The 12,640-nt window shown below is 41.5% G+C and overlaps 1 protein-coding gene across 1 annotated transcript; it reads left to right on the plus strand.

The window, feature by feature from the left end:
- Nucleotides 1–6,879: 6,879 nt before the first annotated feature.
- Nucleotides 6,880–9,493, plus strand: LOC308611196 (homeobox protein prophet of Pit-1-like; the record flags this gene model as incomplete). Its single annotated transcript, XM_081260071.1, has 3 exons — nucleotides 6,880–6,988; nucleotides 8,177–8,409; nucleotides 9,155–9,493. 3 exons carry the CDS (start codon nucleotides 6,880–6,882, stop codon nucleotides 9,491–9,493), a joined length of 681 nt encoding a protein of 226 aa, XP_081116197.1.
- Nucleotides 9,494–12,640: the final 3,147 nt, after the last annotated feature.

The following is a 12,640-nucleotide window of genomic DNA, read 5'->3' on the forward strand; positions in this document are numbered from 1 at the left end:
GATTACTGGTTTTTATGGTAAATGTCTTAACTTTATAAGATACTGCAATACTGTTTTTGCAAAAAATAGCTGGACAGTTTGCATTCCTATCAGCAATATTTGAGAGTGCTAATTGTTACACATCCTTATCAACACTGGGTAGTGTCAGTCATTTTTTTTTCAGTATGCAGGCCTCTCACTGCTGTGGCCTCTCCCGTTGCAGAGCACAGGCTCCAGACACACAGGCTCAGCGGCCACGGCTCACGCGACATGTGGGATCTTCCCAGACCGGGGCACGAACCCATGTCCCCTGCATTAACAGGCCGAGTCTCAACCACTGCGCCACCAGGGAAGCCCTTGTCAGTCTTTTTAACATTAACTATTCTACTGGATGTATAATAATATCTCATTGTGGTTTTAATTTGCATTTTCCTGATAACTAGTGATGTTGAGCATCTTATACTTATCGCCTATTCATATATCTCCTTTTGTGAAGTTATGTTCAAATATTTTCCCCATTTTTATTGGGTTGTTTGCCTATTTTTATTGAGCTGTTTTTCTTCTCATTTTTGAGTTTTTTTTTCTGGACTCAGTTGTAAATTTCGCAAATATTTTCTCCCAGTTTGTTGTTTGCTTTAATTTTCTTATGCCTTATGAAGAGAAAAACATTAATTTTAATGTCCATCTTATCACTCTTTCCCCTTAAAGTTATGCTTTTTATGTCCTATTCATGAAATCTTTGCCTAAGTCAGTGTAACAAATATTTTCTACCATGTTTTCTTCCAGTAGTTTAATAGAATTTTGTCTTTAACTTTATGATTCATTTCCGTGAGTGAATATGATGCGAGGTAAAAGTTAGAGTAAGTTTTTATCTATACTGATAACCAGTTGTTCCAACATCACCTGCTAAAAAGATTTCTGTTTCCATATGAATTATACTTGCACCTTTGTTGAAATTCAATTCTATTTCTGGAGTTTTTGTGTGTTGCATTCATTTCTATGTTTATCTAACGCCAATACCACACTGTCATGATTATTGAATCTTTATGTTAAATATTGAAATCAGTAGTATAAGTGATCTGAACTTGTTCTTAATTTTCAAGGTTTTCCGCTATTTCAGGTCCTTTGCTTTTCAATATAAACCTTTAAATCAGCTTGTCAATTTCTTGAAAATTGTCTGTTAGGATTTTGATTGGGTTGTATTGAATCTGTTGATTAATTTGGGGAGGATTAAATTCTAATCTTTTATTGCTAACATATAGACACACAGTTGATTTTGCATATTCACCTTGTACTCTGAAATTAGCTTATCAATTCTAGGAATGTTTCTATAGATTCCATTGTGTTTTCTATGTACTTCAACATGTACACTAAGGCAAGAGTCGGCAAATTTTTACTGTAAAAGGCCAGTTACTGAGTACTCTAGATGTTGCAATGTCACCTCTCCCATTGTAGAAGGAGAGCAGTCATAGAAAATATGAAAAACATGATGATGGCTATGTTCCAAAGAACTTGTTAAAAAAAGAAAAAAAAAGGCAGAGGGCTGAATTTTGCTTATAGGCTGTGCTTTGCCAACTCTTGTTCTTGGGTTTTGCAGAAATGAAATCCTATAACATGTACACTTTTGTCTGGCTTCTTTAACAGCATAATTGTTTTGAGATTCATCCATGCTGTAGCTGTAGTTTATTCCTTTTTATTGCAGGTAATATTCCATTTCATGGCTATACTACAACGGTTCATACAGGCGCCTATCTATGAAGGCTTGTGTTGTCTCAGAAATAAAGTCACAGGCAACATTCAACTACAAGACTTGGTATGGATCTATGCTTTTTCTTCTCTTGGATTAATTAACTAGAAGAGGAAAGGCTGGATCATTTTAAGAAATTAACATTTTTAAGAAAATGCCAAACTCTTTTCCAAGGTTGTTGTATTGCAGATATTTCTTGGTGAATTGCCTGTTCAAATTTTTTGCATTTTTAAAAATTACAATGTTTGTCTTTATATTCTTGAATTTGTATATTGGGCATAGTTAACCTTTATCAGATATATAAATTAACAGATAAATGTTCTTATTAGATATATGATTTGCAAATGTTTTCTTCCAGTATGTAACTTGTCTTTTAATTCATTTATCAGTGTATATTGAAGAGCGGAAGTTCTTACTTTGATGTTCAATTTACCAGTTTGTTCATTTATATATGGTCTTTTGGTGTCATATCTAAGACATATTTATGTAATCCAAGTTCACAAAGTTTTTTTTTTTTTCGCAGTACGCGGGGCTCTCAATGCTGTGGCTTCTCCCGTTGTGGAGCACAGGCTCCAGACACGCAGGCTCAGCAGCCATGGCTCATGGGCCCAGCCACTCCACAGCATGTGGGATCTTCCCGGACCAGGGCATGAACCTGTGTCCCCTGCATTGGCAGGTAGACTCTCAGTGACTGTGCTACCAGGGAAGCCCTCCAAAGATTTTTTTACCTGTTTTGGAAGTTTTATAATTTTAGATTTTACATTCAGATCTGTGGTCCATTTTGGGTTAATTTTAAAATATGGTATGAGGTATGGATCCAAGTTCCATCCCCCTCACCCCATGTGATTTAGATAGCCAACTGGTCCAGCACCACTTGTTTAAAAAAGCTAGACGTTCTCTGCTAAATTGCCTTTGTATTTGGGTTTATTTCTGAATTCTATCCATTCCATTCATATATTTGTCTATACTGATGGCAGGACTCATAGCCAAGACTCATTTGTCTTGAGTACAATCTTTATATAATAATTCTTGAATTTGGACAGTGTAAGTCCTCCAACTTAGATCTTTTTCAAAGCTGTTTTGGAAATGCTAGGTTTTTTACATTGTTATATAAATTTTAGAATCAGTTTTCCAATTTCTATGAAAAAGTCTGATGAAATTTTGAGACCACATGAAATGTTATCAATTTCAGAATTAACAATAATTAGTATCCTGACCCAAAAGCATAGCATATATCTTCATTTTAAAAGGTTTTCTTTTATTCCTCTCATGAATATTATTTTTAGTTTTCAGTGTATGGATTGCTCATATTTTTGACAACTTTAACACTAAATGTTTCATATTTTATGCTACTGTAAATGGTACTAAGTTTTTAATTCAAATTATTTATTATTTGTTGTTATATGATTATTTTTTAATATTGGTTTTGAATCCTGAAACTTTGCTAAACTCACTAATTAGCTATAATAGCTTCCTTATAATTCCATCAAAAATACTGCATGGCAGATTATTGTGTCCACATACAAAGACAATTTTACTTTTTCCTTTCCAATCTAATTGGGTGCCCTATAATTTAATTTAATTCAGATTCTAACTATCCTGACCTAAGACAGACCCCAGAGTTTAAGGGCTCAGTCCCACAAAGCTACCACCATTCAGATGCCAATCAGAAGTACTAGGCCCCCAGGTTACTCATACTCTGTTAAACTTGGTTACACATCGGGGTTTCCATGACCCCATTCTCAAATTGGATAATTTGCTATAATGTCTCACAGAACTCAAGGAAACAATTTATTTACTATTATTGGTTCATTTTAAAGGATACTATAAATGACACAAATGACCAGCCAGAGGAAGAGGCACATAGGGACAGGCCAAGGTCAGGAAGGGTCCTGAGTGCAGGAACTTCTGTCCCACAGAGTTTGGGGTGCACCACCCTCGTGGGACATGGATGCTCGCTCTTCTACTTTTCCTTCTTTCTCTGGCCTGTGGTGTGGAAATGATGACAGTACCTCCAGCTGCCACCCTGGACCATAAGATGAGGATGGAAAACTTACACTAAGATAATGGGGTAGAAATTTCTGAGCTTGGGAGTCTGATGACATCTTAGATCCACTGTACCAGCCTTTGAATACCTACATCTGAACTTATTTTGTGTGTGCTAGAAATAAACTTCTATCTTGTCTAAGCCAACATTTTATACATTTTTGTCTTTTGAAGGCAATAGTACTGTTCCAAATGGCCCCCAAGCATAGTGCTGCAATGTTGTCTAGTGTTCCTAAGTGCAGGAGGTCCATGAGGTGTTTAACGGAGAAAATAATCTTTGTTCAGGCATGAGTTATAGTGCTGTTTGCCATGAGTTCAATGTTAATGAGTTTACAATATATATTAAGTAAGGTGTATTTAAACTGAGACACACATACAACAATGTTATGTATTGATTGGTTGACCAAAAATATTGTGGCCAGAGGCTCACAGGAACCTATTTCCCTTAGTAACAGTGGTTCAGTATTCACCAATTCAGTGTTTATCATGACTTTATGGAAGAAAACTACCTATATAAAGAGAATTGACTGTATTATTATCCTTAGATGATAAAGCTGAGGTGCAGAGATACAAAGTAATGAGCCCGGGATCACATAGCTAGTAAGTGGTATAGCTGGTATTTGAACCCAGGGCAGCCTGGCTCCAGAACCTGTATTCTTCCCCACCACACCATCCTGCCTCTGGTAGGGTGAGAGAACCCTGGGTATCAGACTCCCTTGAAGGTCAAGGTTGAGTGGGAATTTGGATGCCCTGGAAAAAACTCCTCCCCAGCCTACTAGGAAATAATGGTATCCTGGGATGTCAAGTCAAACCTGTAGTGTCCCAATGTCTTGGGGAGCAGGGTAGTAGGTCAGAGTTTCTTTGTAATATCAGAGTGTCCTGGGATCATCAGGCTGCTTTGGATGGCTGGTCAGAGTTCCCTTATAGGGTTAGGCTATTTTGAGGCAGCAAGAGTATTGGAATTCAGTGTGTGCTTGTGGATCCAAGTTGACTACATGAATCTTGGGAGGCAGAGCTGTCATGCAGCTCGAGTTTCTCTAGGAGGTCACAGTATACCCTGGGGTAGGGGGAGAGGGGTTGGCATCTTGGATCAGTGTTTCTCGACTTTTATGTTGTTATGACCTGAATGTTTGTGTCTCCTCACCACTTCATATGTTGAGTCCTAACCCCAATGTGATGCAATGATATTTGGAGGTGGGGCCTTTGGGAGGTGATTAGGGTTAAGTGAGATCGTGAGGTTGAGGCCACAAGATTAGAGTAGTGTCTTTATAAGAAGAGAAAAGAGACCAGGACTGAGTTCTCTTTCTGTCTTGTGAAGACACAGAAGGTGGCTGTCTGTAACCCAGGAAAAGTCTCTTAGGAACTGAATCAGCTGGCACGTTAATCATGGACTTCTCAGCCTCCAGAACTGTGAGAAATGGATACCTGTTGTTTTAGCCACCTTACCTTTGGCATTTTATTATGGCAGCCAGAGCTGATGAAGACAAGTGTACAGTCAGTTCTCTTGGGGATCTTGTTACAGTGAAAATTCTGATTCAGTAGGACTGAAGTGAGGCCTCAAATCTGACATTTCTAACAAGCTCTCATGTGCTGCTTATACTTCTGATCCATGGATCATATTGTAAGCCTCAGGATCCTGGACGATTACCATGTTTTTCTGTCTTGAGTTGTTCTTTTAAAGAATGTGTGTGAAGGATTAGCATAACATTGGGGATCAGACAGTCCTATGAGTACAGTGTGTTCCAAGGGGATTAAGGTGCCCTCATTGATTCAGTCTATTCTGACGTTTCAGAACTTCATGGCGGGGGACAGGGATAATCTCCTAGTTGAGGTTGAATACTCTAGGTTTCAGTGTGTCCTAGAGAACCCTAGAGTCCTAGGATATTGGGCTGTCTTTAAAGGGTCAGGATGTCCTACGGATGTCAGAATGTAGTTCCTAGATCTAAGTAATCTCAAGAATCAGAATACTGCGTGTGTCAGGGTGTCCTGACTGCTAGCAATGCTGGGTATGTCAGGGTTTCCTTGAAGAATCAGAATGTCGGGATGTCATGGGAATCTCAGTCTTCTGCAGAGTCCTGAGGTCCAGGGAGATAAGGATGCACCTGGAATACAGATGCTCTTGAGGGTAAGTGTTCTCTGATGGTCTGGGTGACCTTGGAGGGTCAGGGAGTCCTCGGGGGTTCTGAGTGAATGAGGAGGTGACATTTGGGAGAAGAAAACAGAAAGTACTTGAGAACTATGGTGTCTGGGAGACTCATCCTATGGTTCAGGTTGTCCTGACGGGGTGTCCAGTGTATTCTGAGAATCAGGATATTTAGGAGGGGCCAGAATGTACTTGTCTTTTTAGTTTTTTAGTTTCCTGGAAAGAAGTCTTTGGGAATCACCCACGTACTAAGACACAAGGCAGGCCCTACTCCTCATCTCCATTTGCACAAACTCTCCCTCTCCCTCTCCCATCATCATGAGGTTCTGAGGAGGAGTCTCAGGAGGAATGCATTTTCTCTTCCTTCCCCTGCCTGCTCCCAGGAGGGGATTTAACAGGACAAAAGAATTTGGTCCTCTGGGAATATGAGCTCTTGGCCCCAGTCCCTGGACCCTCCAACAGAGCACCTTCCCTCATCTGGCTTCTGATCCTCCCCTGATGATGGGGGCTCTGGCGACCAGGCAATGATTGGATGGGCTCACAGGGGTGAGGAACAGGTCACTCCTCCAAGGCTCAGGGAGAAAGAGTTAGTGTGGGATTGCAAGCTGGGAAAGTAGGCAGCTGAGAGCAAAAGGAGAGAACGGCATCCCAGAGAGAGAAGGTGCAGGGGGAGAAAAGTGCAGACTAAAACAGAGAAACAGGGTGAGGGCAAGGCAGAATGAGATGATACTCAAGCAAAGGAATGGGGAATTAGAAATAGAAAGAAAAGTTAGAAAAAAAGGAGATAGAGAAAAAGGTCTATCTATCTATATCTACACAGGGAGAGAGATTCAGAGAGAGGTATAAACAGGGGGAAAGCAGTGAAATACAAGGCATAGAGGGGAACAGAAACAGAGAAAGACTGATCCAGAATCAGAGACTTAGGGACACGAGACTGAGCTGTCTTTGGTCTTTGTTGTGAGCCATGGATGCAGAAGGGAAGAGTGAGCAGGGTAAACAAAAGAAGGGGCGAGTTTGCAGCAGTCTCTGGCCCGAGGGCTATGCAGCCGCTGGGACTTTGACCTCCACGGTGGGTGAGTGAATCTCTGGGGTGGTCCTGAGGATACAGCAGGTGTGCATGCTCCATGCTCAGGCTCCATGGGGCGATGGTTCCTCACGAGGAAAGTGAAGAGGAGAAATAAAAACCAGAATCCTAGAATGTTAAAAACAAGGGAATCTTAATACACATGGGCTGATACAACTCCTTTGCTTTACAGAGTGGCACACTGAGACCCTGACGGATGAGGAGGCAGCAGAGGCTGAGCTAAAAGCTGTCTCCTCACTCCTGACCTCCGAGTTTGCTCACTGCACTGCTTTCTCCAAGGATGAGAGTTGGAGGGGCCAGGGCTTTGGATCCGAGGAGAGCAGGGGCCTAAGTTCGACAGTGAGCACTGCATAGGGACTACCGCCTAGGTCCCCATGGGGATGGGATCCTCACTCCAGATATCTTTTCTCAGTGTGTGCCTCCCAGGTGTTTCCTTTTGCTCTTGTTCTCTATTCCCCGGCTGGCTCTCAGACTAATTAGTGTGGGGGCTTAGTGAGTCTGTAGGGAGAAGAGGCAGGCCTTTCCCACGAGCTCAGGTTCCTGCAGCCTGGTGGCCAGGCCAGGACTGGGATAGGGGAGAAGATGAAATGTATGTGTGAGGAGGGTGTGTCTGAGCAGAAGAGTGAGGAATGTTTCATCTTCCCAGGTGGAGGGAATAGGACAATGGGAACAATATAAAGGTTTAAGTTGCATGTGAACCATGAGAGCAGGGAGCAAGTCATAGGGGTCTTAGACAGAGACCTGGGCAGTTTGTTAGGTTGTCAGAGCGAATAGGAGATCCACAGGGTGAGACCCAGGAAGGTGGTATGTGTGCTGAGAGAGATGAAAGGCTATGGAGGGGCATGCCTTACATGGGGATGCATCTGGGGGAGTGTAATAGGGAGTGGGCACAAGGTGCAGAAGTGAGGCAGAGGGAGCGTGAGTGCCTAGGACAAGTGAGACTGAGGGGCGGACTTCATGTGGAGAGGGAAGCATGGGTTAAGGGAATCAGAAGTGAAGCAGGGCCAAGGCTGAGCTGGATTCAGCTAATTCTGAAAGCTGAAGAATTTCTGGTCAGGGCAGAGTATATGAGTAATACACTGGGTCCTAGTAGAATCTGGGGGTTCCAGCATATGTGGTCTGGGATGGATGGGTGGATCCATGTGGCAGCAAACTCTCCCTCCCCCCTCCTTCTCAGACATGAGCACTCAGCCCTACAGGAACCTCTCTGGTGTAGGAGTGGGGAGACCAAGTCTTTGCTCACAAGGAGAACAGAGGGGTCGCCCACATTCCCAGCGCCGCCACCACACCACCTTCAGTCCAGCGCACTTGGAACAGCTGGAGTCAGCATTTGGGAGGAACTGCTACCCTGACTTTTGGGCCCGAGAAGGCCTGGCCCAGGACACAGGTCTCAGCGAGGCCAGAATCCAGGTAATGGCCCAGGATCCCCCGCCCACCATCCCCTGAAGAAATGCAGATTTAGTGATTGGGAAATACTGGGGCATAAATTAATTCTCAGGGCACCATAAACCTAACCCAAATGTTCACCAGAACAGAGTCTTACCCAACAGTCAGCATAACCTCATCTACGTCAGGAATTTCACTGGAGTTTAACCTTGGAGCTAACCTAATCTAACTTGAATTTCAAAGTCAAACCCCAACCTTAACAGTGATGTGAACTCCAACAGAAATTCAATCCTAACTATTCACACACGGATGTAACCTTGTCCCTAACCATGGTCTTGAAACTCAACCTGATGCTTGCTCAATTCTAACCATAGAGTTACTTAATCTTAAGAATAAACTGTACCCTAAATCTAACCTGGTCTGTAACAATTAAACTTATCCATAGTCTTAGTCTCTGATAACCCTAGAGGAAATTTCCCATTCTCTGTGGAGGTGAAATGCCACTATATCATGCTTATCTCTTTCTTTTTACAAGTTGACATTTCTTACTCACCCAAAGTTGTAGCAGGGCAAATTTAGATATGGATTGGGGGAATGGTGTGGGTCTTGCTTTGTCACTAGTCCTGGTTCAGCTATGCCTTCTGCAAGAGCTTTACTTCCTCTGGGGATGTGGGGGAGTCTTATGCCCTGTACCAGTCTGTAGCCGCATATGACAATGCCACCTATTTGAGAGAGGGGCTCTAATGAGGCTATTCTCCCTCCTCCTCAGGTCTGGTTCCAGAACCGCAGAGCTAAGCAGAAGAAGCAAGAGCGGTCACTGCTCCAGCCACTGGCCCATCTGTCTCCTGCCACCTTCTCCGGTTTCTTGCCTGAGTGCCCTGCTTGCCCCTACTCCTACCCAACACCACCTCCCCCAGCGACCTGCTTCCATCACCCCTACAACCATGCCCTTCCCTCACAGCCTTCCACTGGTGGTTCCTTTGCTCAACCCCACCATTCTGAAGACTGGTACCCCACCCTGCACCCAACCCCTGCTGGTCATCTGCCCTGCCCTCCACCCCCACCCATGCTTCCCCTCAGCCTTGAGCCACCAAAGTCCTGGAACTAAATTTAAACAAGTACTGATAAGGTAATTTCCCAGCCTGTGACCCTCACAAAACAGAGAAAACTGGGTGGTTTCCTTTCCTTCTAAGGGCGAAGTAGAAATATGGTGAATGACTGCTCAGAGACTGGGAATGTTAAAATGGGAGATCATGATGAAGGCTCACTGAGCTGATTAATTGAGTGAATTTAAGGAGGTGAAACTACTGGAAGATATAGGTAAAAAGCCCCAGTGGAGGTGACTGGTGGAAAAGTGACATTGAGGGAAGCAGTGGTTGCTGCTGGTGGCTGGAAATGGTTGAAGGGGATAGAACTTTTGGGACTTCACTCATTGAGATCACAGTTGAGGACCTTCATCCCCATTGTTTCTAGCTGATTTCAATAAGGCTTTTGATTTAAAGTCTACCTATACATCCCTTCCCCGTCACCACCATCCAAATCCATCATTAAGTTTTATTCATTCTATCCTGGAAATAGCTCTTGAAGTTATTCCTCTCCTTTCTGTTCCAGCAGACACTTTCCTTTTTCTGGCCCCACGTTTTCTAATTAATCCTCCTCCTTGGTTCCCTTAGCTCCAGTCTTCCCCACTTCCAAAAGGCTTTGTAAAGCTGATCATCAAATATTAGCTCTCCAGTGTTTTATAAACAATAAATAAGTAATACCTGATTTGCTAATCCTGTAACAGTCTTCAGCGTTACCTTCAACGTAACTTTTAAGTCACCTGCATGTGGCTTTGTTATTGAGCAAGGGCTCCTGTGACTACAGCACAGAAAGCCAAACTCTGACAGCTGATGTTTGCAATAAAGTAAGGGTTTATTGCAGGGTGCCAAGCAAGCGAGTGGGAGACAAGCCTCAGATCTGCTCCAACTTGGCCTTTGAGTTGGGAGTGTTTTTAAAGAAGAAGAAAAAAGAAGTTGGAATTAACTATCATCTTGTGACATCTCTTAATCATAGCTGTGGAAGTCAGGATGTTTCCAGTTTACAATTCTCTAGCCACCTGGGGGATCTGTGAGCTCATCCTGTTCTGGAGAAACAACCTGATTTTGTGTGTTAATGATGATATCTACAACAGCAATTTTAGAACATTAATGATGTTATAGACAATAGCAATTTTAGTCGTCTGATTCTGTTTGATTAGTGTTCATTTAGCACAGGATTGAGGTCAGAAGAGGCAAACAAGGGAATAAAGTTTTGAGTAGAGAGATTAATCAGAAACTCACAAAGGGAACTCAATTTTAGAGGGGCTCAGTTTCAGTTTGTGAGAGAGAAGAAACAATTTGATTAAGGGCAAACTTTTCCAAGAGCAAACCGTGAGTCTTGAGGTTCATAAGAGGTCATTCCCAGAAAAGACTCTGCTGTGAAGTGCCTTAGTCTGAGTTCTCCTAACAGAAACATGCTGTGGCCTAGTTGGTTTGCCATTTATATACCATATTGCTTATAATGTACTTATTTTACTCATAATTTACTTATTTATAAGTAGGTCTACCTCACTTATGGGCACATACATAGAAGAATTCTGAGGAAACAAGCCTCTGGGGATTTTATTTGCAGTTTTTTGTATGTATTATATTTTAAAAGTCTGGAATTGAAACCTCTGTGATGCACAATTCCATTTCCATGTAATTATCCCCTTGTGCCAGACTGCCTTCCTGAAAGATAACACTGGTTTGCATGCCTCCCAAAATGTCAGTGTCAGTTTCAGCACATCCTTATCGACATTGATCATTTTGGACAATTTTTTGACTGAGAGTCATGTCTCCTAGTTGGTTATTTTTTCATTTTTCATTTAATCTATTGCTAGTGAATGTTAAAAATAGTTTCATGTTTATTGACAATTTACATTTTTTTCTCCTCTGCATTGCTTTTCTGAGTTATTTGTGTATTGATCTAGTCATCTCTTATTAGTGCTTGAGGAACCCCAAGTGAGAAATCTCCCCTTAATTTTACTGCTTCACCATGTTTTCCTCATTATTTGGATCAAAATACTATGCCTTGAATCATTTTAAATTTATTTTAGTTTGTGCCGTAGAATAGTCATCCAATTTGCCCTCAATCAGCTAGCCTGTGTTTCCAATATAATTTATTTAACAGTCTAACATTGATTTGTAAAAACATTTTTCCACACACTAAAGTCTCATATGGGACAGTTGTAGACTCTTAATTCTTTCCCACCAATTAGCTTCTCTATTCTGATATCAGTACCATAGTGTCTTAATTACCAAAAATGTAAGGATCTTTAAAATGTTAAATTTTCTTATCCAAATACAAGGTGTGTCTTGTTTTTTTTTCCAGACTTCTCTTATGTCCTTCAGGAAACTTCTTGGTAATTTTTTATAAAACAAATCTTAATAAGAGTTTTATAAATTACAAAAGTTATATAGGGTCTTTGTAACAGTCAACCCAAAAGATTTATATACATATAAGACATATATATTATATAGATGAATATATATTATACATGAATATATATTTATACATACTAACTTGGCTTAATCACAAAACCCCATGGTAAGCAAATTCACCTCAACGTGAGATAAACAACATTAGTAGTGTGTATCTGTCCACAATTTATTGTGCTCATAGAAAAATATACAGACATACTCATGTAACAGGGAAGAACAAAATCTGACTCCATGTTGGATCTGTTTCTTTTACTTTAACCTTTGCTCTCCATTACTTTTTGTTACTATAATCACTAAAAGGCTGATGTCTATAGCTATAGGCATACATAATGGCCTCCCTCGGGGAACCCTGACCCTCTGCCTGAATATTAATCTAAAGTGCCTTTGTTAACCTCACAAGGAAACACCCTGACCCTGCACAACGTGAATGGCTGCAGAAAAGAAATTAACACAGCCCTTCCTGAGGTTGGCCAAAAACCAGGAGATATTTTGCAAGACTTATGGCCTTTTACTTTACTTCCTCACCTCTTCCCCTTCTCTGTTCTATAAAAAAAAATTGCATCCAGACCCTGATAAGATGTTACTCTAGGATATTAGTCTGTCACCTTCTCGTCTGCCTGCTTTCCAAATAAAGTTGCCATTCCTTGCCTCAACACCTCATCTCCTGATTTATTTGCCTGTTATGTGGCAAGCGGAGCTAGCTTGAACTCAGTAACACATACACTAATATTTTTTCCTTTTTTAAAAATAAA

The sequence above is a fragment of the Mesoplodon bidens genome (assembly GCF_964165515.1).
Source record: "Mesoplodon bidens genome assembly, contig: HAP1_SCAFFOLD_227, whole genome shotgun sequence".
In the NCBI taxonomy this organism is placed as follows: Eukaryota; Metazoa; Chordata; class Mammalia; order Artiodactyla; family Ziphiidae; genus Mesoplodon; species Mesoplodon bidens.